Source organism: Dryobates pubescens, chromosome 23 (genome assembly GCF_014839835.1).
Source record: "Dryobates pubescens isolate bDryPub1 chromosome 23, bDryPub1.pri, whole genome shotgun sequence".
Taxonomy (NCBI): Eukaryota; Metazoa; Chordata; class Aves; order Piciformes; family Picidae; genus Dryobates; species Dryobates pubescens.
Window position 1 is genome coordinate 16,097,994 of NC_071634.1, and position 27,015 is coordinate 16,125,008.

General features: G+C 41.9%; 1 protein-coding gene across 1 annotated transcript; it reads left to right on the forward strand.

Moving 5' to 3' along the window:
* Positions 1-1,405: 1,405 nt before the first annotated feature.
* Positions 1,406-24,773, forward strand: SEPSECS (Sep (O-phosphoserine) tRNA:Sec (selenocysteine) tRNA synthase). Its single transcript, XM_054172391.1, has 11 exons — positions 1,406-1,664; positions 3,441-3,595; positions 4,910-5,028; positions 5,116-5,274; positions 8,075-8,228; positions 12,036-12,138; positions 14,672-14,801; positions 14,931-15,022; positions 21,812-21,905; positions 22,487-22,577; positions 24,504-24,773. Exons 1-11 carry the CDS (start codon positions 1,551-1,553, stop codon positions 24,748-24,750), a joined length of 1,458 nt encoding a protein of 485 aa, XP_054028366.1. The 5' UTR covers positions 1,406-1,550; the 3' UTR covers positions 24,751-24,773.
* The last annotated feature ends 2,242 nt before the right edge of the window (positions 24,774-27,015 follow it).

The window sequence follows — 27,015 nt, forward strand, 5'->3', positions numbered from 1 at the left end:
CATACCTTAGCATCATCGTTATTAACAAACTATTACTTTTAATTCCGAGTCGCTAATGCTCTCAATTATGCACTTGGAATGACATTACAAACAAATCATGCAAATAAGTTTGATCATTTTCTTCACGCTAAAACTTTTGTCACTACCCCTCTAATCCATGGAGCATGCTTTGTCATCTGTTTATAAGATGCATCTGAGCACTGTGTCGAAACTTTGGCGTGGGAAAAAAAAAAGGGGGACCCAAAAAAAAAGGGAAATCCCTGGAAATTGTGCACTTTTAGCTTTGGGTGAGCGCCCTCTTGTGGTGCTTTGAGATAAAGAACAAGAGCAACAGCTGCTCAGGGTCTGTGAAGAGCAACACGTCGTATCGTAGCAATCCAGATGCAACATGTCTAGGGGACTAAGGGGCGGGGTAATTCAACTTCCAGAGCTTTTATGTTCAAAAGGACTGCGTTAATTATAGTCCGGAACAACAATTCAAACAAGTGTGTAAGAGTACTTTGTCAGAATGCCTGAAAGATCCTAATCAGGCTAATTAGACCTACAGAAGGCGCGCCACTCTGTACTTTCCACGTTAATTAGCCTTCTGAGCTTAAAATTGTGAAGCAGAAGACTCAGATAAGACTTCCTAAACAAATTCAGTTGATCAGGTACAGGCTGGTTAAAACTAAACATTGGGACAAACACTTTGTTTAATTAACACACCTCTTCAATTTCTGTACACTTGCTACTGGTGATTTTAGGAAGGCAAATGGCAACCTGCTGGCAGAAAGGAGCTGGGGGCTCCAGTGCCCTGAGGAGACCCTAGGCTCCAGGGAAGTCAACACCTGCTGAAGCATCAGCAGCAGTTCTTAGTAAAGATGTGATGGCTGACCCAGAATTCCCACTGTGTTTTTCCCAATGTAAAAAAGAAAGCAAATCAGCTATCTTTTAGCAACGTGTGTCTCTACCTGCAATGCAATATTTGCATCCTCCACAGGCAGGCCAGGCTGAAGCGGCACCTTGAGCTGATTGTTGTTATTGGCTGTGGGCAATCACACAGCCACCTCTGCTCGCACAAAAGGCTCTTACTCTGGCAAGAACTTTAAGGGGAGTGATGAGGCTCCTCTCAGTACTCCAATACTGAACTCTGAGGGAACACCTAACGAACAAGGTTCCTCACAGCCAAGAAATCGAGTTTCCGGTAGGCTCCTCTCTACCCTCACGTAGGGACCCACAGGGCAGCTCCGGGAAAAGGCCGTCGCAGGTGTGCAGCATTACCAGGCAGAGGCCCAGCGGCGCACCGAGGAGCCAAGCCCTGCGGCCCCTAGCGGGCGGCGGGGCGGGTACGGGCCAGCCTCTGCGAGGGGAGGGGCCCCGGTGCTGCTCTCTGGCGCAGGCGCGACGGTCTCTCCGGCGGGAAGTGATAGGCTCGTAGGTGGACTGCTGGGCAGTTCTGCACGCTGTACGGAGCGGCACGGCGCTGAGGGGGAGCGGCGTCAGGAGCCGGTGCTGCCGGGAGCCCCGTTAGCCACGTCAGCGGGAGCCGCGCCGCCGCCCGCGCCGCAGCCATGAACGCGGAGAACTTCGGCTGCGGCGAGCGGCTGGTGACGGCGGCCTACGTGCGCCAGGGGGCGCAGGGCCGCCGCGCGCACGAGCTGCGGCTGCGAGCCCTGCTGGAGCAGGTAACCGCCGGGGCCCCGCAGAGCGCGGAGGGCAGCGCTGCGCCGCTCGCCGGCCCGACTCCGGGCCTCGCTCATGCCCGCCCGGCCTGGCCTGGCTCGGCTCGGCACAGCGGGAGTGTCCCCTTAGCCCCGTGGTCATGCAGGCCTGTCGGGCCCCGCGGACACCCGGGCTGCGCAGCCCCTGCAGCTTGCACAGTGGGTAACCCCAGTGCCGCCGGGCCAGGGGCATGGAGGCTCGGGAGGGTCCGGCACGCTTTGCCCTAGGGGCAGAGGCTCCAAGGAGCTCCAGAACGAAAGGCGGCTTGTGGGAGGAATAAAACCCATTGTGCATTTGCCGGGAAAAGCCCCAAAACCAGCTGAAGGAGTTTTTAAAAGCACCGAGATGGTAACGTGTTGTTACAGGACATAAAACCTTGGCTTGGCACCTTACAAATCTAAGTTATTTCCTTGTCTCCAATGTAAAGAAAGAATTAGCAATGAATTTTCAACTGTTTCAGTTCCTGCAGTCCCTTAATCACATAATCCACAGGTTCAAACTTAGCTTGGGTACCACATTTCAGAAATTAAGTAGCTCTGTTGAATTATTTTACTGTTCTTGGGACACACTGAAAAACAGCCTCTGAGCTGCTGTAGTGATGCTTCATGGGTTTGTGGGTCCCTGTCCTCTGAGGATCTCATCAGCTCACAAAGATGAGTGCAGTTCTTAACACAGTGAAGGGCACAGGAACATGCCTCTGGCTGCAGGTTTTGACCTGTTGCATTCTGTAAGTAATTTCCTTATCTGTCAGAAAATAGCTGGAAAGCAAAATGCAGGTGAGGTGATGTGTTACAGGTGAAGCTATGTGTCCCTTCAGGCCATGAGTAATGTTTTTGGTTCTATAATACCCAGTTATCATCACCCTTGTATTAATTTTTCTCTGTTGAATTCCCGTGGTAGATTGTTGTTTAGAGAATACATCAAATAATCTGTTGTCTTCTAGGGAGTAACCAACGTGTATGGGCTGCAGTGGTTTTGTGTGAGACAACACCTGGAGTCCTGTGTCTAACTCTGGGGCCCTCCACACAAGAAGCACATGGTCCAGAGGAGGGCCACAGGAATGATCAGAGGGCTGGAGCAGCTCTGCTACAAAGACAGGCCTAGGGAGTTGGGGTGGTTCAGCCTGAAAGCTAAGGCTCCAGGGAGACCTTAGAGCAGCATTTCAGTACCTGAAGGGAGCTACAAGGAAGCTGGGGAGGGCCTCTTCACAAAGGCTTGTAGCACCGGGACCAGTGGTTTTAAACTAGAGAAGGGTAGGTTTAGGTTTGTTGGTGAAACACTGGCCCTGGATGCCCAGGGAAATGGTGGAAGACACATCACTGGAGATATTCAAGCTCAGGCTTGATGGGCCTCTGAGCAGCCTGAGGTGGTTGGGAATGCCCTAATTGCAGGGAAGTTGGTCAAAATGACCCTCTAGAAGTCAATTCCAACCTAGTGCATTCTTTGATTCTATGATTAAGGAACACTTGAAAGTGAAAAATACCCTGACTACTTTAATACCAAGATATGCTGACGTTAATTTCACTTAATACATGGATACATCATTACTTTGCTTTCCTCCAAATACAGGTTCATAGCATTTTAGACTATCTAACAACATAATGAAAACATAAACTCCTTTTCAAGGTGAGAAGGAAGGGCTGCAGCAAGCTTAACAAGTTGCATAAAGTGTTTTAATTTCTAATTCTTGTAGTTACTTCTATGTTGTTGTTGTTGTTGTTATTATTATTATTATTAAGGGGAAATGTCCAGAAGATGGTTGGGATGAAAGCACCATTGAACTGTTCCTTCATGAACTTGCTATTATGGATAGCAATAACTTTCTGGGCAACTGTGGCGTGGGTGAGAGGGAAGGAAGAGTAGCATCAGGACTCGTTGCCCGAAGGCATTACAGGTACAAATTACTGGCAGTTTGAGTTATTCAGCTGTATTAATTCTGCTTTCAAATGGCATGTTTTATTGTGTCTGCTTATCTGAGACCTTGGTAGCATTTGAGAAAAGACAATAGAATGCTCTGCTGAATTGATGCAAGTTTCTGTATTGAGTTTTCATTACCAGCTCAACAAAATAAAAACAGCTTCTCACTGGGAAAGTTTGATACCATACAACTACAATAGGCAGGAATTTTTAGTAACCTACAGAAGAAAAGCTGTACAGTATTTAAAAAGGAAAGAATTGCATGGGTTGGTTTAAAACAGGAAGATCTCTGCTTCCCCTACATGCAATCAACTCCACATCTTAAGCTTCTGCCAGTTCAGCGTATAGGACATGACCCTGATAAAAGATTTTTGTTTCATTTAAGACCTTCTAATGAGCTGGTAATGAAAATTCAATACAGAAACTTGTATCAAGAAGTTCTGAATTCTGTGCACTCATCAGACTGCATTTTACTGTGTTGCCAACACAGAACCGTCAAAACTGAATCAAAGCCATCACTGGGCGTTGTTATTGGCTGTTACTGAGCACCTGCTGCAGCTCAGCTGTGGGTAAAGTTAGTTCTGTGAGCTTAGATTTTTAGAAAGTATAACAGGATCCTTTACTCCTGAAAGGTGGTGAATAACACCCAGAATTTATACACTCAGTTTGTAAACATGATTTAGAAACAGAATGCAGAGGGAGATGGTGTTGGATGGCACATAATACTGAACAGCAGAGTGAGGTAGATGAAGTGAAGGTGTAGAAAAAGATGAGCAGAGTTATTAACTGTCTTTCAGGACATTGTGTCACAGTATAGATCATTTCTCTGCCTTGTGGAGGTGAAGCATTTGTCAGGGGAGTATCTGTATATAGTACTACTATGCCTGTGGGATGCTACTCCCTAGGCAGCTGGGTTTTGTTTTCCTTGGAGCTGTGTCTGAGCATGTCAGCATTTATAATGCTAATTCAACAGACATCAGGAAATGCTGAGCTGTGCTTTAAAGGAAACCTGCCAGATGCTAAAGGTGTTGCTACTGTGGGTCTTCTCAAAGTTTTCACTTGCAGGCTGAAACATTGCTGCCTACTCTTAAAACGAAAAGCTAAACATGACCATTTCCTGTGAATATCTGTAGTTCCTTGCTATGCAGCTCATTGTGATAGCTTGCATTGGATACAGCGTTTTTCATTACTGTTTATCAAACTAAATTCTCTTCAGTCAGCCAGGATGGGGATGGGGATGGGGGGGTGGGTGGGAAAGTTGATGCATGTTTTCAACCTGTTTTTGGTTTAGGTTGATCCATGGAATTGGAAGGTCAGGTGATATTGCTGCAGTCCAGCCGAAAGCTGCAGGGTCAAGCCTTTTGAACAAACTTACTAATTCAGTTGTTCTGGATATTATAAAGCAGGCTGGTAGGTGTAAATCTGGAAATACCTCCTGTTTGTGGGGGCATCTCATGGCTTCTTCATGTTCATTTCTGACTTGCTTTTTATGTGCAGGTGTCCGAACGGTGACCAATTGCTTTGTGGTTCCTATGGCAACCGGCATGAGCCTAACTCTGTGTTTTTTAACCTTGCGGCACAAGAGACCAAAGGCAAAATACATTATCTGGCCACGTATAGACCAGAAGTCCTGCTTTAAATCAATGATAACTGCAGGTAAGAAGGAGCTGACTGGCTACACTTTGTGTTCTTTTAACTTCATCTGGTAGAGTCATCAGTTCCTGTGCTTGCAGTAAGATCCAGAGAAGGCCTAATGCGTAGTGCTTGAAGTGCTTTATTAGTACACTCCTGATTCCTAAGATGCAGTCACACCTATGGATTGTCTTCTTAATGCCTTGTGAAGTGCAGGTGTGTGCTAAGGTACAGAAGTGTATAAAGTAGTCAGTAGAGAGCACATGTGGTGGGTTAAAGTTTCCCATTCACTTTAACTAAGGAAGTCCTTAGGAAGACTAAGGATTAAGTACTAAGGAAGTTCACTGTCAGATGCCTAATTTGCTGCTTGTAACCATTACATAAAGGCAAGGGTCATGATTCAAATCTCTCACTTAGGTTTATGTAAAAAGCATATGTGTCCTAGGAATTGTGATCAGGTGACAAGCTGTCTGACTTGCACATTCTTTTCTTGTAGAACATGAGAAGTGTTAGCTGCCCTGTTGGGTTTTTATCTTGCAGTGTCACTCAGCTCACTCAGGAAATTAGTTCGGTGCATTTTGTTGTTCAAACTGAATGTCTCTCAAGTGGAATTCCTTGTTTACCACACTATAAGTAAGCTAAGGGTAGAAGTCTATCCCTCCTCTGAAGCTTTCCCCTCCTGACAGCAGATGTATCAAGGAGAGGGCAAGTGAGGGAGACCATAATTTCCCAGCTCGGTGCACATACCTGCAGGTGGTGGCATAGATTCTGGTCCTAGTTACTAGGGCACATTTATTTTTTGCACAAAAACCTCATTAGATAAAAAAATGACTAAACACTTGGAAGCAGGGACTGGATTCTGTCCAGGTAAGATGCAGAAGGGTTTAAAATGAATCAGGTCAGAACAAATAGAACATGTATATAAGAAAAGGGAGAGTATTTTTGGAATGCTATGCTCAATTTAGAACATCAAGCCAAGGAAATTACCTGTATAATGGAGGAGGTTGTGGGGAAATATAATGAATCTGTTAATTTTTCTAGTAGTTGAGCTAGTTACCACATAATTAATTAAAATAATGATCAGCTGAAAATAGGAGAGAAGCAGGTAGCAGGTTATCTATTAAATGCAGTCTCTGTCTTCTAGATCACTAATTGAAAACCAGACCAGGGCTAACAGTTGCCTAATCATTCCAAGTTCTTCTGTAGTGTTTGAGCCTTAAATGTCCATGTTGAGGCGTGGTGTTGAGCCATGAAGGGGAAATTCACAAAGCTGCTACCATGTTACACTGCTTTGGAAATCACTGTTTCCCTTTTCCCCTCCTCCTCTTTGCTTTCATTCAGTAAAGTGAACATCCATCAGTTGTAAGAGAGTAAGTCACTTCAGCTGGCATGTTGCTGCCGTGCCACACTTGTCTGGGGAAGGGAATTTATGGTTCCCAGTGTTTTATTCTGTAAACAAAGCCTTTCTGGTTTATTTATTTATAAGCTGGAAAGTTGAGCAACTGTTATTGACAGAACAGTTGGAAGGGACATAAAACAATTATCTAGTCCAACTGCCTCACCACTTCATTGCTGACCAAAAGTTAAAGCATCTTAAGGACATTGTCCAAGTGCCTCTTAAACACTGACAGGCTTGGGGGACTGTCCACCTCTTTGGGAAGTCTTATCTAGTGTTTGACCACTCTCTCAGTAAGAAAACACTTCCTAGTGCAGTCTGAACCTCCTCTGGTACAGCTTCAAACCATTCCCATGTGTTCTGTCACTGGATACCAGGCAGAAGAGACCATTGCCTCCCTCTCTGCTTCACCTCCTCAGGAAGCTGTAGAGAGCAATGAGGTCACTCCTCAGCCTCCTTTTCTCCAAACTAGACAAGCTCCAGAGTTCTCAGTCACTTGACACAGGTCATTCCTTCCAGCCCTTTCAAAAGCTTTGTTGCCCTCCTCTGGATGCATTTGAGCACCTTCACATCCTACTTAAATAGTGAGACCCAAAGAGTTTGGCTCTTGTCTGTAATTCCCTTTCAGATGGTTGGGTCTGCCATTAAATATTCTCCTTGGCCTTATCAGGCTTGAAAAGTCTTTCTAAGCTTTGTAGGCTTTATCACAACCTTCTTGGTAGCCCTCTGATGGACCCTCTCTGGTTTTTCAATGTCCCTCCTGAGCAACCTGTTCCAAAACTGGAAACATTCCAGCATCTGTAAGGAGAGAACTTCCTTCGTTTCAAACATTTCTCATAGGTGGCCTCGAGAAAAACCTTATGGGGTTCAACTGTTATCTTAAATACAAATTTGAATTGGAAACTTGAAAGAAAATATTTGAGAGATGGCTTGGGTTTTATGACAGGACAAAGTTCACTTTCCAAATGAGGTCAGCGATGAAGATTTCTGTCTTTTAAGAAGTAATTTGGAAATTTATAGATTGAATGAGGCAGAGGCTTCTGATGGAAGCCAATTCATAGTGATCATTACTGCTGGTCTAATGGCATCCTTTCTTAGAAGGGCTGTTTCAGTATGCTGATGGCTTACAAGATTGCCACTTAAACACTTGGCTTTTTAATCTTCAAACCTGTTGCTTTTGCATGCAAACAATGTGAAGTAAGCTTTTGCCTGTAGTCCAGTATTTAACAAGAATATTATTGTAGTTTTTAGTTACATGGGCATTGTACAATAAAGCAGTTCATGTCTCTGCATTCCTCATCCAAGTCTGAAAGAATCTGTTAAAACAGCAGAAGCAAGAAGACTTTCCAGATTTGTACTGGAACTGAAAGTCCACAATTAGAGATTTGATGATACACATTCAGGTCTTGCTCTTTTTTCTTTGGTCAGGTTTTGAGCCTGTGGTAATAGAAAATGTATTAGAAGGTGATGAGCTGCGGACAGACCTCGGAGCAGTGGAGGCTAAAATCAAGGCTCTTGGTGCTGAAAATATTCTTTGTGTGCATTCTACAACATCTTGCTTTGCTCCAAGGGTACCTGATAGGTGAGTAGTGTGTTGTTAGTGAAAAATCAAACCAAACCAACAAACACCCTTCCCCCCCCCCCCCATTATTTTGAATGCCCATCTTCCTGAAGTTGCTGCCAACAACTAGAAAAGAGACTTTAATCACCTTGCTCAAGGAGAAAGGCAAGTTGAAATAATGTTCACCTTTCAGAAAAGTATATTGAGAAGTTGAGAATATTGCAGGTTTTCAGCCCATGATATAACTGAGGTTAATGATGGGGTCTTGTGGTGAAAGGAATGCAAGTGGTAAAAGCAGACTCCCATAGAAACATAGTCCAGAAAATGTAGTTCCATAGCTAATGCCTCATCTTAATATTATTGTTGCCTTTTCGGCTCTTCTCCTCTAGACAGTGATGAATTTTCCCAAGCCAGAAAGCTGCAACCAAATTTAAAATCCTTGCTTGAGTTACACTTGCAGTATTCCAGTGATGTTTACAGGGCTAATGAAGATAATGCTGCTGCTAAGAAACTCCTGAGACTCTCTAGGGCAGGTGTGCTGTACAAGCATAACATGATTTGCCCTGTTCTACCTTACCTTGGTTTGGACATTTGCTGCCTAATGCTGCTACATATAATTTCCAGTTGTTAAGTCACCATTAAAAGAAGCTTAATATGCATTGCTTTCTTTCCTAATATTATGTGTCCATGTACACAGCTTCTGTAGGTGCTGTAAAGGTGGCATTCAAGCACTAGCTGAAGCTGAGATGAGTGTTATGGTTATGGTTTGGAAGTAGGGTATCTGGGACATTATTTCAATGTGTAGATTGATTATGAAATAGCTTGAAAAGCTCCTCAGTCTGCAAATGGCTTGTTGGAATAGAGGTGGCTAAAGTGCTTGGTGTATTGAATCATTTGTCTAAAATGAGCACCCTTGTTACTCACAAAACCTCCTTTATTTCCTTGCAGAAATATGTATCAAGAAGCAAATTAATGAGGTTTTGTAATTGGAGCAGGTATATTGTTCTGGTCTTGTGTGTAATACACTGAAGCATGAGGTGGTATCTCATTTGTTCCACTTGAACATTTAATTTATCACAACCTTAAAAAACCTTAGGTTTAAAGCTCCTCTCCAGCTCACACTTTTGTGTTAATTACTGTGTTATCTGGCAAATTTAGTTGAATATTTCCAAGTGTAGGAAAGAACCATTGTTGACTCTGAAACATGGCAAGTGAAGATATGTTTCATTCTCTTCTCCTCCCTCTAAAAAAACAACCCCAGTATTTATCATAGGTTAACCCAGTTGCTAGAGGGATGTTAGAATGGTATAATTCTGTCAGAATAGCATGAACATTGCTTGGAGTTGACTTGCAGATTTATTGGCTAACCTAAATCACAGCTATCAAAATTGAATAGTCTATTTTATAGCTTGGGTAAATGAATCTTTTCCTTATCTGCCTCCTCTTTTTGACATGCAATTGTTTTGTCCTCTGCAACTAAGAGATGAATTATTAGGTAGTGGCACTGTGTTATGATATACTACAGATATAGGAGGATTTGAAAGCACTTTCTATTTAAAGGATACTGTCAACTATTGAAGGCCATAACATTCATCTTCCTGCAGGAAGGAAAATCCCCTGCAGCATTTCTGGAGGCTTCCATTTTAAATATCTGTTTTTCAAAGTCTTGCTTTTGTAAGGCTTTGTTTGGTTGTGGTGGTGGTGTTCTAAAATTTTAAGTGTCTTAAGCGGTGTTAAAAGGTCAGGCAAGGGTTTTATGCCTGTGTACTGATAGCTGTCCTATGAAGTGTTATTTAACTTTGTGGCAATAATTCACTAGTGTACAAACCCTCTTCCTCGTGGGGGCATCTGTTAGCATTTTACCTGCTGTTGCTGGGAGTTGTGTCTAAAACCTACTGTATTTAAAACAGAGCTAAAGGAAACAAAATGTCTTTTGGAGTTTATGTACTAACAGAAATCTTTACCTTTTTACTTTCATCCATATTAGAAGGAAGAGCAAAGCTTCCTTTTTATGAACCTTTGCAGGCAGGAGAGAAAGAATAAATGGAAAATATTTCTCTAAGTCCTGTTTGTGACTTTAGTGAACTCAGGTGGTAGCAAAACTTACATTAATGCTTTACTTTTCTGATCTGACTAAGCAGCACTTTTAATGGTTCATTTTAAGCCCTGGAAGCAGACAAGTGCTGTGCTTCTCCTGCATAATTACTTATTCTGTTCAAACTGTGGCACTCTCACCCTGTGTTGCAGTGTGGATCTAATTGTTCACTAGAATAGTTTTAGGAGAAGGTGCTTTTCTGTTTTCAGACCTTGTAGAAGCTTGCTTATTGCTCCTTTTAAAAAGTCTTGGTGTCCTAGAGGTAAAAAAGACAAACATTTGCAGCTGTACACCCTCAATTATTTCCAGTTTGGTGAAAATCTCTACCTGTACTGTTTCCCTTTGAGCCTCTATGGAAGGTGAGGAATGAGTCTGATTAAGATCAGCAGATCAGAAGGCAAAAACTTTGCCCTGTGTAGTGTTCTGTTTCCTGAAGTATTCTGTTAATGTCACGTGGTTCAGGATGTTGATAAATGTGAGAAATTATTGGGCATGCAGCTCCTGCTGAGTATCTTGAGTGTAGGAGATCAATACCTACATTATACTACTGGTGTTTCCTAATCATTGAAGAGCTGTGATTTCTTTAGGGGTAATACAGAGGTGATGATGTCTTCCTAAGGACTGAGGTTCAGAAAATGTAATCTGAGGCTTGCAGCTGAATTTTTGGGTTACAAAATGACACCAGGCAATGTAATAGAAATAGAATGCAAAGGAATGTCACCTCTTGGAGAATGTTTTCATACTCTGTCAAGTTTTATATGAATGTCAGTAAATTATAGTGAGAGACTGTACGAAAGGAGATAGAGTCAAAATGCATTGGAGGCTTAGAGGTTCCTGATTTATTTAAAAGAAAGAATATTACCTTTATCATCACTTGAAGTTATTATGTGTCACCTTATTTTTTTTCAAATACATTTTATTTTAAAATACTTTCACAATTCTGGGGGAAATCAAGAGGGTTTTTTTTCAAACAGGCATGTTTGCGGTGCTTCCAACAAGGGTACAAAGTACATGCATGCTTCAAATGCTGAAGGCCCTTACCCAGACTGACCTGTGGAGCCACTTGCATCCCAGTTTGACTGGGAAATCAATGCAGACTGAGCTCACTGGGATTTCTAAAGGCAAGATAAAGGTTATCTTCATTTCTGAGTAAACAGTTGAACCGAGTTTTAACTTGTCATCCTCCACATTCAGAGGTTTTGGGGCTCTCTGTTCCTTGGAAGAATGTATATTCTGTTAATCAGTTTAGCTGAAATATTCAAGTGTGATTTCAGCCAAAGGGTTGATATATTAGTTCTTTAAGATAAAGAGAAGCACATAAAAAACCCCTTCCTGTTACATGATTCCCAAGATATATCTTGAAACTTCCATTTTCAAGTTGAAAAGGAGAGGAAGTGAGAACAGTTAAAGCTCTGTTAGTTAGCATTGAAGTGGTATTTAAAAAATGCCAATATCTCAAGCAGAATGATTTGGGATCTTTTTACTGGCTTCCAGACAACACTGTCAATGAAGCATGAAAAATTTCAGCCCAGGTCCACAGTTTGTAATAGATGTAAAAGCTAAGAGAATTTTCTTCTTAGCCTTTATAGCTTAAAGTGGCAAGAGCTGTCTTGAGGTGCTAATCAAAGAAGCTGCTTTTCTCCTTCTGACCTCCTTTCAGCCTTTAATTGGTCTGATTTGTGATGTGATTTAATTGTCACTGCTTCTCAAAATTACCATTTTTGTGCTCATAGGCTGGAAGAACTGGCTGTGATGTGTGCTAATTATGACATTCCCCATATTGTCAACAATGCCTATGGAGTTCAGTCTTCAAAATGCATGCATCTTATCCAGCAGGTAGGAGCTATGTATTGCCAATAATAGATATTTTTTTAGGAAGTATAAGCAAATCCCTGATAGTAGACACTAGCAAGTTTTATCAGGTGTTTCACAGCTTTGAGACTAATCCCATGTGTGTCAGACACTTGAACAATTTTCTGACAAAGCAGAGCAGAGGAAGATAGAACTTCACCATTTATTTCTGTCATGTGCTTTTCATGTAATAACCCCAAATATGTGCAAGTTTTGTTTATGTTCAAGTGTAATGGGGAAAAAAGTCCTCCATAAGCTGTCTTAAAATATTTCCTAAACTAGGAAAAAAAAAAAAGGAAGAGTCATACTTGAATAGAGATTAAGGCTTCAACAGACCAGGAGTTAGAGATTTTCAACTGAAAGCAGAGGATTCTACAGCGGCGCTTGATAGATGTTGTCACTGTTCAATTATTGTTGGCACAGAGAAGAGCTGATGAAACTGGGTTAAGTTCAGTGTTATGGTCAACAGAGTTTAATTTCTGTTGCTGTTCAGTTTGAAAAGGAGGTTGCTTAATATCTAAGATCAGCCCTGTAACTGAGGATTCTTGCATTTTTGCCCTCTGCAGCGTACATGAGTTGTTGCCTCAGGATTTCTTTTCTCTCTCTTGCCCATATCAAAAGAGTAGGAGGGTATTTTTTTAACAGGATCTTTAAAATATGCTGGGTTTTGTTGGTTTTTTTCATGAAGATGATGTGTTGTTAAGTGACACACATCAGTATGATATATAATTATGACAGGAACATCACCCTGGCATTCCTTAATCTTGAGAGACTGAAGGAATATGGCAAGGCTTGAATCATGATCACACAACCATTTTGGTTGGAAAAGGCCTTTAAGATCGAGTCTACCATATCTGATGCTAAACCATGTCCCTCAGCACCACATCTCCACATCATTTAAACACCTTCACCCTGGGGAGCCTCTTCCAGTGTTTGAGAGTCCCTTCAGTCAAGAAGCTTCTAATATCCAACCTGAACTCCCCTGGTGGATCTCGAGGCCATTTCCTCTTGTCCTGTCACTTGTTGCTCCTGAGAAGAGACTGGCTCCAGCCTTCTTTCAAGGAGTTGTAGGCAGCCAGAAGGTCTCCCCTCAGCCTCTTTTTCTGCAGCAAAAGGAGATGTGTTAATCTCCTCTCCAAGGCTGATGTGATGTGTGAAATGAAAAGTGGCAGAGGCTTTGTGTGCAGCATACTTGGTACACATTTGTTGTGTTTAACTTGTGCAAGTTTAATGAAACTTTAGCATGAAAAGGTTTGTGCAATTCCTGAATTTTACTGCAAGAAATACATCTACTAATGATCTTTTCAGGCTACAGAGCTACAAATAGAACCTACTGTGTTGGTTCCTGTGTTGTTTCTAGGCTCCTTGATAGGTTGGGGGTTTTGTTGTTGTTCTTTGTTTATGCAGATGTAAACATTTGAGCTCTGATTTGCTTTATGTCCATTTACAAAAAATACTTCCTGTGATATCAAATGTGCTGTCTCTGAGGAAGCAGTTATTAATGAATACTTGGAATATGTACATGCTGAGCACAGTGTGAACAGAGCTTGAAAGGGTATCACAGGAAAGAGCTTTTGAGCCTGTTCCATTCATGATGGTTTTGCTATGGTGGTCTCCTGTCAATTAAGTCAAATGCTAGCTGCTGGCATTCATCTTCCTATCAAAACGCTGACAAACTTGGAGTGCCTCTTCCTGTCTCACATGCACTAAGCTATTGATACATAAAAATAAGAACTGTGAGCTAATTTTTTTCAGTCTTTTTACCATACCTATTAACTCCATGTTTAGTGTTTAATATGTGTGCATTTGAAAATACTTCAGTATGTAAACCCTTTAATATACTTGCCAGCTTCCGTTGTGCTGCATGCTTTTTAATGGTGCAGTTCACAGTAGCATCTTACTCAAATTGAAGGTGTCCTGCAGAATCTGCATTTTCTACTTCAAGAATATCCAAGTGGCTAGGTGTAAGGATGTTTTGTTTTCTGGGGAGTGGGGAAATCTGCTTTGGGGAGTTACCTGGGTCTTGATTTTGCAAGCAGCCTTGTGAGAAGTGCTGCCACATCCCACTTGTTTTAATGCAAATTTCCCCATGTATCAAATAAAAGAAAAAAATCTTCATCTTCACTGATAATTCATTAACTCATAACCATCTGCTGTGAAATATCTGGGCTTGTGCAGTTTTAACTGCCTAATTCCCATTAAATTCTGAGGGGTGGTGGTTGTTGAAAATAAGCTACATTTAGGCTTGCAGGAACTAAAATCAATATTTGAAATGACAGCAAAAGAGGAATTTGTGAGGCACTGTGTAAGCAGACACTGGTAATAACAGTGAGCAGTGCTAAGAGAAGGTAATAGGATTTTTAATTTTTCATCACAAATCCACTATCTGAGAGAGTGTCAGGAATGAGATTTATTTCAGTTTCATTGCTGTGCAATTATGGTGCTATTGTGTGTTTCCTTTTTGCTAATGGATGCTGTGGGTTATGTTTCTTTTGTGTGTGCTTTCTCTTTGCTAAAGGGGGCTCGAGTAGGCAGAATAGATGCCTTTGTTCAGAGCTTGGATAAAAATTTCATGGTTCCAGTAGGTGGCGCTATCATTGCTGGCTTCAATGAGTCCTTCATTCAGGAGATCAGCAAAATGTATCCAGGTAACTACTTCATGGACTGACTTCTTCCATACAAAATAACTGTAGGAAACTTGATTATCAGCTTGCTTTCACATCGAATTTATTTTTTGCCACTTGAATCTGTATATTGTGGGTGGTTGTTTTTTTCAGGAAGAGCATCTGCATCACCTTCCTTAGATGTTCTCATTACACTTCTGTCTCTTGGTGCCAGTGGATACAAACAGTTACTGAAAGAAAGGAAGGTAAGCTTTTTGACAAGCAGCACTTTCTTGAAGTCAGCTCTTAATAAAATCTTGTTCAACCCTGCTTTGTTTAGTAAGTCCAGTTTCTGTCTAGAAACCCATGGAATTCCTGAGCTCACAGCTCTGAATCTGGAGAAGGCAGTATGATAGAACTGCTGCTTGGCTGAAGTGCTCATGAGTAACCATCATTTCCAGGCTGCTTTGCAAATCAGAAACCTAAACTGAGGTCCTGTACTATCTTGTTGTTGTTCCTATGTGTAACTAAGACAGTAGAATTTTGCCCATAACAGCTTAGGCTGAGAAGCACTGTGCTCTGTTGCCTGCTCACATTGCCTCCACTGAGCTTGAACGCTCAGAACTAATCCAGGGGTCTCTGGATTGGCCCTATTCTGCCTTGGAGTTAGGACAGTGTTCACCTTAACAGTCATGTGCCATGTTCTCTGGAGAGTCACAGTTCTGCTCTGGTTATAAGTCCTGTGCATGGCCACAAAAAGAGAAAAACCCTTTCATTTAAGGTAGTCACCTAGGTACAGAGCTGGATTTCTTCTCTGCCTCTCTCAGACTAGATGTTGGATATAACTGCATTGCACAAATGTTCAAGTGGTGGAAAGCTGGAACCTGCACACCTTGAGTTGTCCTCTGTTCTGGACATCATGCAGGCCTGATTTTCCTGTCTTTGTGTGCTCACAAAGAGGGTTCTTTTTGTGGAGGGTTTTAGGTAAGGAAATGCTGTGAGTGAAGTGCTGTTAATAGTTTTGAAGTCACGCGTGATCTGTTCCACTGTTTCCTTTAGAAATGATGTTCCAATTGTTGCCTGCTGGCAGCTTGCTGATGCATCTGATTACCTGGCAGGGCAGTAGTGCTGGATGCTGTGAGTTGTTTCTAGCTGCTTGTAGAGGCATCCAGAAATTCTGTACTGGAACTGAGATCCCATAGGAATAGCTAGACTGTAGAAAACCAAACCAGCTTAGTGACCTTACAAGTAGGAAGTGATCTGTGCAACCCAAGTGAAAACCTGGCTTAAGTAACACTGGAAGCAGTTACACTTTTGGCACTATTGCAATACAATTTCTGACTTCATTCTGGACTGTTCTATGTATTGCCATGTGTGGTTTGTATCTTCATTAAAAGCAAAGTGTATTTTTCCCCCGTTCACTCTCATCTCTGAAAGAATCTCAAGTGAATTTACCACATCTTCTGCAAAGCTGATGTGTTCGGTTTTAAACTTAGCAGGCACGTAATGGGCAGTATAAATATTCTCCAAGTCATAAATAATAATTCTTTGGTAAATAAAATGTCTTCATGAATAGCTGCATATTTTGAATAGTCATTTTCTTGGAAGTAGAATTTTAAAGTGAGTAAAACATTATATTTTTACAGCTTCAGGTCTTTTTATTTCGAATCTGAGTCTACTCCATAAACACAGCCTTATATATGGCATAAATATGTTTCTTTTATTGGATTTGCTGTGGAAATAGAAACCTTTTTTTTTTTTTTGCTTAAATCTGTTTGTTCCTGAATTGTAAAAATGTAATAGTGATAGTTTATTGCCTGTGCTCTGTGAAGGCAGAGGCAGAGCTATTAGGCTCCCAGCAGGAGCTATTTATAGCTTGACATTGAGTACTCCTTTCTATATCAGTGCAGCTACACCTCCTCACACAAAAAGTCAGCTATAAAAAAATTCTGGGTTTTTTTCCCCTCTCACTTTTTGCCTTATTCACATTGGTGTTGCTTCACATTATTTGAGCTCAAGCCAGAAAGACCAGAATATGACTGAGAAGAGATTAATCTGTCACAACCAAGGAAAGAAGTAGGCTGCCCAGTTTTTCTTTTACGTGGATGAACTGTTTAATGTAGGAAGGGAAGAGATTATCTGAGGGAGAAGAGCATGTGCATGGAGTAGGATTTGCTGATGAGCTGGCAGTCATGGAATGTGCAGTTAGTTGTTCAAGAGTATGACATTAAATGTTGTGATAGGAAGGAGAAAATGGTGCAAGGGGACCAAAAGAGCAAGGGAGTAACACACACTTGCTGGCATGTCTGTTCCAATGTGGTCCATGTATTCTATTTAACTATTAATCATTTTACTGGTGTTACTGAAGAGCTGATGGCTTCACTTTGTTGTTAGCAGTTAGGGATTTCCTCATTAGACTTCCCTTAATCTAAGCATCAAGGTAATTCTGGTTTTCTTAAATGTATTGCTTTGTTGCTTGGGATATGATGCAGCTTTCTATATCTGTATCCATCTGAGTACTGTCTAAGAGTGATTAACTGGAGTAATTTTTATGTCCTTATGGAGTATGTATCTAAAATATTTAAAATTGCATTAAGTGAGAGGAAGTTATTTGGGCTTTATAATTCAGTAGAATATTTGGTTTATGTTTCATGGTTTATCATTGACATACTTACTCTGATAGCAATAAGTAGTTTGTATAATTTAGTGCAAGTTTATAGTGCTCTACTTAAGACTGAATTTAAGAATTAAAGAAAAGACATTCAATGCTGGATATTAAAAATGTAAAAGATCAAATAGTCTTACAAGACAGACATTTATTGCTTTTGTTTAGTGTGTCTAGTCACTTTGCTACACTGTAGTTTGTCAAACAGAGAAATATTGCAGGAGCCTTCTGCTGGGGCTCTCGTGGGCATGTTCAAACAGGTCCCCATCCTCAGCACTGCAGCCTCTTCTCTGCATCATGAAGCAGTGTGCCAAGTGGTCTGATGAGATCACAGGTCAGATGCAACCAGTCAAGCTAACACTCAAAGCAGAAGAGGCTATGATGGTTGCACTATAAACAGTTGCTGCTGCAAAGTAATTGAAGTGAGACCAGACCACTCTCAGGTACAGCGGAGTTGTCAGTGTGTATGTAGGGCAAAGAAACTGTGAAGTGACTCTTCTGCAGCGCCTTTCTTGGTGCCACAAACAGCTAAATGGCTGTTCTCTGGGGACAGCTCAGCTTTTGGGGTGAGAGGAACAGTGAGGAGTCTGAGTGTTCCAGACTGGGAGTGTGAGCAGGCTGTGTGATTAGAACCAGCTAAGGTAGCTTCAGCCACACACAGAATGTTTCCTGGCCTTCATCAGTTGTCTCTGTCACCTGATGTGGGACTAACAGCATATTTAGTGTCCTCATCTTCTGTGTTTCCTCTGGAGCTGCTGGCTTTTTGATTCCTTGTTCCCCTCTAGTTATTTTCATTTGGAAGAACAGCAACAAATGAAGAGTTGCTCATATTAATGTAGGTTCTATTAAACATAGATTTGAAATGTAAATACAGAGTGAATCAAATAATGTAGTAATAGTTACAAAACTTCTTGAAAATCTGCATGTGCAGGTGTGTGGAGAAAGGCCATTTGGCACATTCAACACATACACCAGGGCTGGCCTTTTCCTTGTGTTTTGGGAGGTGTTTCATGGTTGTAGCTGCAAGAAAGACCAGAGGAAGTGGAAGACATTTTCACCCAGCTCAGCATTAATTTCACTAGAGGTTTTGTGCTGAGTTTCTAAGGGAAAGGGTGAATTAAATGATGAAACTTAACTGACATTTAGTGCTTGGGTTGTTCAGTGCAACTTTAGCATAATAGTTAGGTGCTCTGGAGAAAACTTGAGGGCCTACCATGGAAAATCAATTATGTAAGAGCTCATTTGTATATAACTGCTCAGGGTGCTTATAAATTTTCTGTGTAACAGAAATATTTTATAACAGAGGTTGGTTATAGATTTGACCTCACAAAAATACTGCTCTTTTATTTTTTTTGAAAGGCCTTTAATCTATTTTGCAACAAACTGCTTAGCTTCTGAAAGTATAAATTATCTAGAGGGCTTCCAATGGAAAGATGCAAAATAGAGTTGTTCATAGAAATAAACTCTAAATTTGTGTTCAGAAGGCTTGAGTCAAACTGATTAAAATGAATACTTGGAAGGGTTTGGGGTTGGTTTTTTTTTGGCCATTTCTGTTCTCTCTTGTTTTAAGAAACTCCTCTGTGTGTGTGTAAGGGCTCATCTAGTTACTTAGCTACTTAATCTTAATTTAATACATTTATACTGTGGGCAGCTGGTTATACTAACTTGTAGTCCATTCAGTAATAAACACTGCAGGAGATGCAATAGGAATTCCCTAGGTACAACACTCAAAAACTAATTACTGGGGAATTTGTTGCCATTCCAGTGCAGCTGCTTTGCTCAGTACTGATTTCACCAGTAATATCTCCACAGCAGACACAATTTATGTGCATTTCTGTACTACTTTGCTGCAGTTAGAGAAGTAAATAGCCAGCAGAGGGAGCAGCAATTAATTTATGATTTGGATTCCAAAAGGTTACTAATAAAATGGCTAACACATTGGCTTGGTGGAAAGCAATTACAAAGAAGTAAAGTGTTATGGTTCTGTTCAGTGAGGGGACCAGAAGGAAGGCACAAGTGTTTGAGCTTTTGAAACACAAATGGTTTTGTACTGCAAGTGAACTGTAAATATAACTCTGATGAATTGAGACCATAAAATCACTTAATTTACAAATGCCTCTGAAAAACAAAACCAATTATTCACAGATTTCAAGTTCTGATAATTAGCCATAGATGCCTCCCCAGAACGTTGTTGTTGTTGTTCCAAAAGCTCTTGTTGATCAGCAATCGACAGCCTGCTTCATGCAGGCAATAAGATGGTACTCTCCCTGCTCTGGCTGAATTAATTCTGTGGCATTAGGAAGAACAGGTCAGGAGCTGTGTTCATTTGGTCCCTCACAAAGTGAGACTGAGTTCATTGCAGCCTCTCAAGAAAAGCCACCACAAAGCTCATTAGGTTTTATAAAGCCTTGGGGAGGTTCTGCTCAAAAAGGTAATTTTGATGGCAAGCTGTAATGTGTATCTGTCAGAATGCACGGGTCAGAAGAGGGTACTGGTCTACAAACAGAAGAGGCAACTCTATTTAAAGAATGAAAAATCACTTGTCAGGTGCAGAAATTGATGAGGATGCTTAACCAGGCAGTGCCACTGAAGCAGACGAGCAGGACAATCTTTATGGCCAGAAAGAGAAAAATCTGGTGGTTAGTATCTTTTAAAAAGACTACCCAGTATCTGTGTCTTTTTGCTAGTTTTTATGAGAGACTGAGCATTAAAGAGGATGGGAAAGGAGCCAAAGGATACAATAAGAAGAATGGTGTTTATTCTCACTCTGTCCATAAGTGTTTTGAGCTGATATGTGAAGAGGAAGGTATTAAACTGAGGAAGAGCATGAGCAATTATCGTAGATTATTACTGGGGAAGAAGGAGGAAATAAAATACAGATGAAGTAAGAGAAGCAGCCTTTTATGTGCAGTGTGACTTTGAGCCAAAACACTTAGGAATCTCAGTTTTATGCCACTTTCACAATAAAGGTGCAATCTAATTAAGTGATAGCAGACATTCAGATACTGCCATTCTTTTAGTAGGCTCGAAGAGAAGGGAGGAAGGGTTGGAGCTGAGTAGCCAGGAGAGTATATATTGTGTGAAATAAAATAGGTTCAGATGTGTGATCTCTGTGGTTTGGTGATAAAATAGGTTCAAATATAGGTTCTGTGTGATTCTGTGTACTCATAGCCTTATTTGGGTGTATTGATCGATGAGAAGCTCAACCTGAGCCATCAGTGCACTCTTGCAGCCCAGAAGGCAAATTGTATCCTTGGCTGCATCAAGAGGAGCTGTGGCCAGCAGGGCAAGAGAGGGCATGCTGTTCATGTGAGACTCTATCCTGAATACTGTGTCCAGCTCTGGTGTCCCCATCATAAGGACACAGAGCTGCTGGAGTGAGTCCAGAGGAGGGCCTCAAAGATGAGGTTGGAACACCTCTGCCATGAGGACAGGCTGAAGGAGCTGGGGTTGCTCAGCCTAAAGAAGAGGAGACTTTGAAGGGGACCTTAGAGCTGCCTTCCAGTACCTGAAGGTATTCTACAAGAAGGCTGCAGAGGCACTTCTCATAGGGGTATCTAGCAATAGGACAAGGGGGAATGGTTTGAAGCTGAGGGAGAGTAGGTTTAGACTCAATCTTAGGAAGAATTTCTTCTGTACAAAGGTGGTGAAACTCTGGAATAAGCTCCCCAGGGAGGTTGTGGATGCCTCCTCCCTGGGGATGCTCAAGGCTGGGTTGGATGAAGCCTTGAGCAGCTGAGTCTAGTAGAGAGGTGTCCCTGTCCATGGCAGGGAGGTTGGAATAGATGATCTCTAAAGCGCCTTCCAACTTCAGCCATTGCATGATTCTGTGATCCTTAAGATCCTGTTTTGCCATTCCATGTGGAAGTACATGCCACATTCTTGGGCAGAAAACAGGAGCATAGCTGTGAGTGGTGATTGTGTGAAACACAGTGACAAAGTGTCAGTAGAGATGGCAAAGTAAGGAGCAATTTGCCATAACATGGCCATCTGTGATGGTAACAGTTCAATCTCTGTGCCTCAGGGCTAGGGGAGAGGAAGCTCTTGCAGGAGTAGGGTAGGTTAAGACCTGCTGTGCAGTGGGAATCGTTTCAAGATTTCTTCTCCCTGAGTTTCAGGGCCAAAGAGAATGGCTGACATCCTCTGCACATCTATTAGACCAGGCAGAGAGCTCTGTACCAGCTTGAGAAGCAAGTGCAGTGTTCAGAAAATGGAGCTGTTCCTTTACAGGATGATTGCAGAGAATTGTCTGGTCCACTTACTTGTTACACATGAAAAGGGGATCAGCTGGGCACCTGTAAGGCATAATGGAGACTTAAGAGTTGTGTGAAATAGGTGCTGTTTTCTCTGTTTGATAGCTTATAGCAAAACTACTGCATTCTTTTTCCAGGAGATGTTTTCCTATCTTTCAAGTGAGCTGAAGAAGCTGGCAGATAACCACAATGAGAGGCTGTTGGACACACCACATAATCCCATTTCTCTAGGTAATTCTTGGGTTTGTATCTCTGCAATTTTTTTTCTAACATTGTGCATTCCAAATGCACTTTCACACACTGTGTGTTAAAGAGTGTTCACTAGACTCCATTAAATTGCTCTTAGGCTGATGTGAAGCCGCTGCACCCAGTAAGACAGCCTCATCTAAAAGCAGAGTAGTGACTTGGGCCTTCTAATTGTTACCAAATTGTTCATGTCCAACTTTTTTGTCGTAATCAAGGCAGGCAGAAGATGTTAACAGGTACTAGAACTTCATAAGGAGAAAAAAGGGTTTGAAAATAAATCAGGGTAGAATCATATTGCCCTTCACCCTACAGTGCTGTAAACCAGGTATTTGTTCTGAACATCAAAGCAGTGGTGCCTGCCTGTGCAGAATCTGCCTTGCACACCGTCTGGTCAGAGAAGTAACCTGTGGCAGCCGGTAGGAGAATCAATTTGTATTCTTCTTTGTATCTGAACACAGATATTTGGCTAGGTTTCTATTGTTGATAAACAAATTGTCCTCTGTGGTGGTTCTTTGGAGACAAAGAAGCTTTCCAGTTCTTTTAACCTGGCCTTTTGTTTACTTTAGCCATGTCGCTGAAGAACCTGGATGAAAACAGCGACACTGCCGTTACCCAGCTTGGATCCATGCTTTTCACAAGACAAGTTTCTGGAGCAAGGTGAGGATGCTGTGAATCTGAAAAACGAAATAACAACTGTGGGGTTGTATTAACATGTATCTGATGAAATTCCCTGATGTTTGTGATGTGCAAGTTGTGTCATGACATGCCAATAAGGAGTCAGAAAGGAACACACCCTTCTTCATCACGGCCAGCTACTAATAATGTCTGCCTGCCTGAGTTAGCAGTAGGGGCCCCCTGTTAGCTTTGGTGCACTAAACAGATAATCTGTGCCCATTTAGTTTAGTGGGTTTTATTCCCTAGCACCCCTTGGTTTCCAGCTGTTGTCTGATCTTACAGTTAAGTTGTAAGCTGCTTAGGGAAGAGCTTTGTTTTGTTTATTGCAGCACAAATATGGTTGTGCTGGATGTCAGGGGAATAAGCTTTTAATACCCTGCATAGCTTTTGTCATATGGCAGAAAATCCTGCTTTCTGCAACTAATTGTGTTAAAACAAAAATTAGGTGGTTTTTTTTTTTTCTCTTTCTTTCTTTTAAATCTACAACCGGAGCCAGTCTGAGCTGAATTTATTCTTAAGAGGCACTGGTACCTGGAAATAGAATCAAAGTAGTTTTTAATGATTTTGGCTTAAACCTTTTAGAAGAGAAGGATGATTTAAAATCTGTTTTGGCAGAATTCCTTAATCTGAATCTCCCTGCTGCCATGCTGACTTCTGCCATAGACTTAATACCATTTTTTTTTGTTGTAGCAGAGCTGAACCTTTCCACAGCAGAAGGTATGCTTCATTAGCTTGGATTATTCCACTTCCTGCACAGATGAATGACATTTAATCTATATGTACTGTAGTTAGATGGTCTTTTTAATTTCCCTGTCCTAACCTTGGCTTGTCCTGCAATTTCAGCCCTCTTTGGCTGAAATGATTCCAGAGGCTCCATTTTTGAAGTTAAAACTCTTCAGTTCTTTGCCTGATGCAAAGCTTTCAGGTTTTTTTCTCTCTTTCTTTAAATGTAGTTCTTTTGTAGTGTGCCTTTCAGCAGGTGTTAAATGCTGGCTTGTGCTGAATGGCAGTGGTAGGAGTAGCAACTTCCTACTTCAGCAGCATAGAGGCTTTTGCATAACTTGTGGTCAGAGCAGTTGGAGAGTGGAAGGATCTGCTAATCCTGGTGGTGTTTGTCTAAGTGCAGTTTCCTTTATGGGCTGCAGGGAATGTTTCTATAGGGGTCATAAATTCTTATCAATTGATTGGTGTTAACTGCTTCTGTAGGCTTTAACTGTAGCCACGGGGCAGGTTGTTCCTTTAACAAGTAAGGATGTGGATTAGGGGCTTGATTTATCAGGGAGTGGATGTGCAGTGAAAGTGCTGAGAAAGGCAGTACAAACAATGCAGGCTCTTACAGTGAGGAAGAGGTAGAAGCAGTGGCAAAAAGTATCCACTACAAGGTTGTCACGGGATGGGAGAAACGGGAGATGCAATGGAGAGGAAGGGTTTGGAGGAAGCTGGGATCTTGAGCCCCCTGAATCACTTGAACCCAGACAGCTTGGGTCTGCAGCACACTCTGCCAGGCAGATGTCTGCACTAAGGCTGCTGTTAAAATGGTGATTGGGAGAAGTCAGTGGTTGCCTAAGGAGGGGTGAAGTGACCAAGGTCAGAGTTTGCTGCAGATGTCTCTTCCTCCAGCAGCAGGGCGTTTGTAAATACCAGTAGTGAAGGCCTGAGCAGCTCAGCTCAAGAGGGGAGGAGACACAGGCATATGCACATGGATTAAGTCAGGATCTGCTGCTGCTGCCACTTGTGCTGATAGTTGATCCCTGATGTGGAGAGTGCCCAGTCTAAGCCTGCAGACATTAATTTGAAGAGTCAGCAGATACTGCCCTGTATAGGAATTTGTGTCAGTATGTTCATCACAGGATACCCCATGAAATATTCAAGGCCTCTTTAACTGAATGACAATTTTGTTTGTTTCAGAGTTGTTCCCTGTGGGTCTGTGCAAACAGTGAATAACTACACCTTTAAAGGCTTTATGTCACATGCAAATGACTATCCCTGTGCCTACCTCAATGCTGCCTCAGCAATTGGAATTAAAAAGCAAGACGTAGATGTGTTCCTCAAAAGACTCGACAAGTGCTTGAAGACTTCGAGAAAAGAAGCAAAGAAGGAAGAAACTGCTAATGAAATGAGTAGCTCCAATACAGACACAGAACTCAAAGGCTAGAAGACACAGATTTAGTAGCACAGACAGATGTGCTTCATACAAAAGCACATCAGGTTTGTATGGGGTTAGCATGGGGAATCTGCCATGCAGCAAATTTATTCCTGATCTCAAAACAACAATAAAAAGTTGGGGGAAATTCAGCTTTAGAGAAAGTAGGTGATACTCTCTCTGAGACACAGAGGGCCAGCTGCAATCTTTTCACAGCATATAAATGTGCTTAGTATCTGCCAAAGTAAAGCTTTACATTCATAAAGCTTTGGAGCTGGCCTTTCAGTCTGTGGGTGACTGTTGGGACCAGTGTTCAGCAAATCACAGAATGATTGTTCACATGTTTTTCATTAACAAGGTTTTCTGTGACAGTGATTGAATTCCATCCCAGGTTTAGACCATCCAGCAAGAAATGTTTCCCTGCTCTCAAAATCTCTCTCGTTCCTCATCCACATACTCGCCACTTTTCCTTTCTTTTCAAAGGTCTATGCTGGGGATAGCCCTTAGGAAATGCAGTGGTAAACGCAGCTGAGGAAAGGCTGCAGTTGGAGTTGTGCTGGTTTTCAGGTGTTCTCAACTCTCATGAAGTGTCAGAGCAGCCCTCGGTGACAACCCCCCTTAGAATACCTCATATCCTGTGGGTACTCAGGTGTTGGAAACATTTGCATAGCTAAGCAGTGCAAAGGAATTTCAACAGTTAAAGCAGGGGGTTGTAGAATGCAGAGGCACAGCTGTCGCTGTAGTTGGTTTTTTCTTCCTTTTTCTTTGTTTCTTTTTCCATTTCATTGTTTCTTCAATAGGGCACTCGGGTCAGAGACCCACTGAAAAGCAGCAGTTGCAAGAGCCAGGGAGACCTGAGGGTATTTTGGCAATTTTTTAGTCCATTGCTGTTAAAACGTGTAGACTTCCAGTTCTGAAGTGTCTTTTGCCACTGGCACTGTTGTTTCTGTGGCCAGTCTGCTGATTGGAATTCATTAAGCAAACAATAGATTCCGAGTCTGTTCCTGAAACAAAGGTTCCACCTCAGCAGGGTGACAGTGCTGTGGGTTGCAAAACTTTGAGTTAATTATTCTTGTACGCAGTTCCTACACTGCGTGTAGGTTTCGTGTCACTTGCTGTTCAACACCAGCTCAGCGTTCAAAGGCAGTTCCTTTGTCTGTCTGCAGCACCGCAGCTGCCGAGTTCTGAACGTCAGGAAATACTCTGGTGACTCTGGTGGGATCTGAGACATGTATCCTTCGGAGCCCTCTGTAAATTGCTTCATCAAAGTGACGGTGCTTTTAAAAGGATTGTCTGTCCAGCCTGTCGAGTTAATTGATGCGGGAGGTGACGTTAATCTGCAGAAGTTAATGGTATGCTAATCATCATGAAGGTGCTCTCACTTAGAGAGGGCCCTCGTATCTTAAGCTTGAGTTGAACTGCTGCTCCTGCATTGTTACTGCTACGGTTACAGGTTAGATTGATTAGAGCTTGTGAAGGGATGGCTCCCGGGACTGCACTCACAGTTGTTACTGCTCTGCAAACACATCCTACGAGGAATGTAATAGCTTGGCTACTGAGTCCTTGTGGCTATAAGGAGATGTAAATTTCTTTCCTTTCTCTCTCCCTGCCCCCTCCCCCCTCTTTTCTTTTTCTTAAGCTGAGATCATGCTATACCTCATTGTTTCCAGTCAGGAAAAAGCTCTTCTGCAAGCTTGGGAGCCAAAACTCCACAGTTCACTGCCTCACTATTCAGGATATTGGAGCAGCCAGTGAAAACCACAAGGCCTTAGTGAGAACTTGTTTGTTGTTTGTTTCTTTTTTCTTCTTCCCCCTGGTTTTCAGTATTGTTGTTGTTCTGTGCCTGAATGAGTGTAAATTATTGATTTAGCTGGCTAGTCACATAATGTGAGCATTAGAACTATTGTTATGAGAGTTGAGGGAGGTGGATGGTAGCAGCTAAAATAAGCATTTGATAAATAATGTCCTGAAACTGAATCAAGAAAACAGCAGTTGCCTCCTCTGAGAGGAAGGAACCTCTACCTTTTATGTTCTCATAATAAATTGTCTGCTGCAGATAATTCACTCACTTTTACTCCAGACTGAGCTGCTTTTCTCAGGTAGTGTTTTTCCTCTCTTCAAATGTTTCCCTGTTTGAAATCAAAAGCTGAACGGTTTCAACCAATCCCTATAAACAAGCATCCAGGGAAAGAATGAAGAAGTGCTTTGTTCTGATTTTGGCCTTTTCAGCCTTTGTTGTAATGTAAAATAAAATAATTGAAAACAAATAAAATGATG

Bases quoted from the DNA above. Each gene is read 5' to 3' on its own strand.
- SEPSECS (XM_054172391.1), top strand. From the start codon at position 1,551: ATGAACGCGGAGAACTTCGGCTGCGGCGAGCGGCTGGTGACGGCGGCC. The intron at 5,029-5,115 runs GTAGGTGTAAAT...TTTTATGTGCAG, and splicing joins GGATATTATAAAGCAGGCTG to GTGTCCGAACGGTGACCAAT. The intron at 8,229-12,035 runs GTGAGTAGTGTG...TTGTGCTCATAG, and splicing joins GCTCCAAGGGTACCTGATAG to GCTGGAAGAACTGGCTGTGA.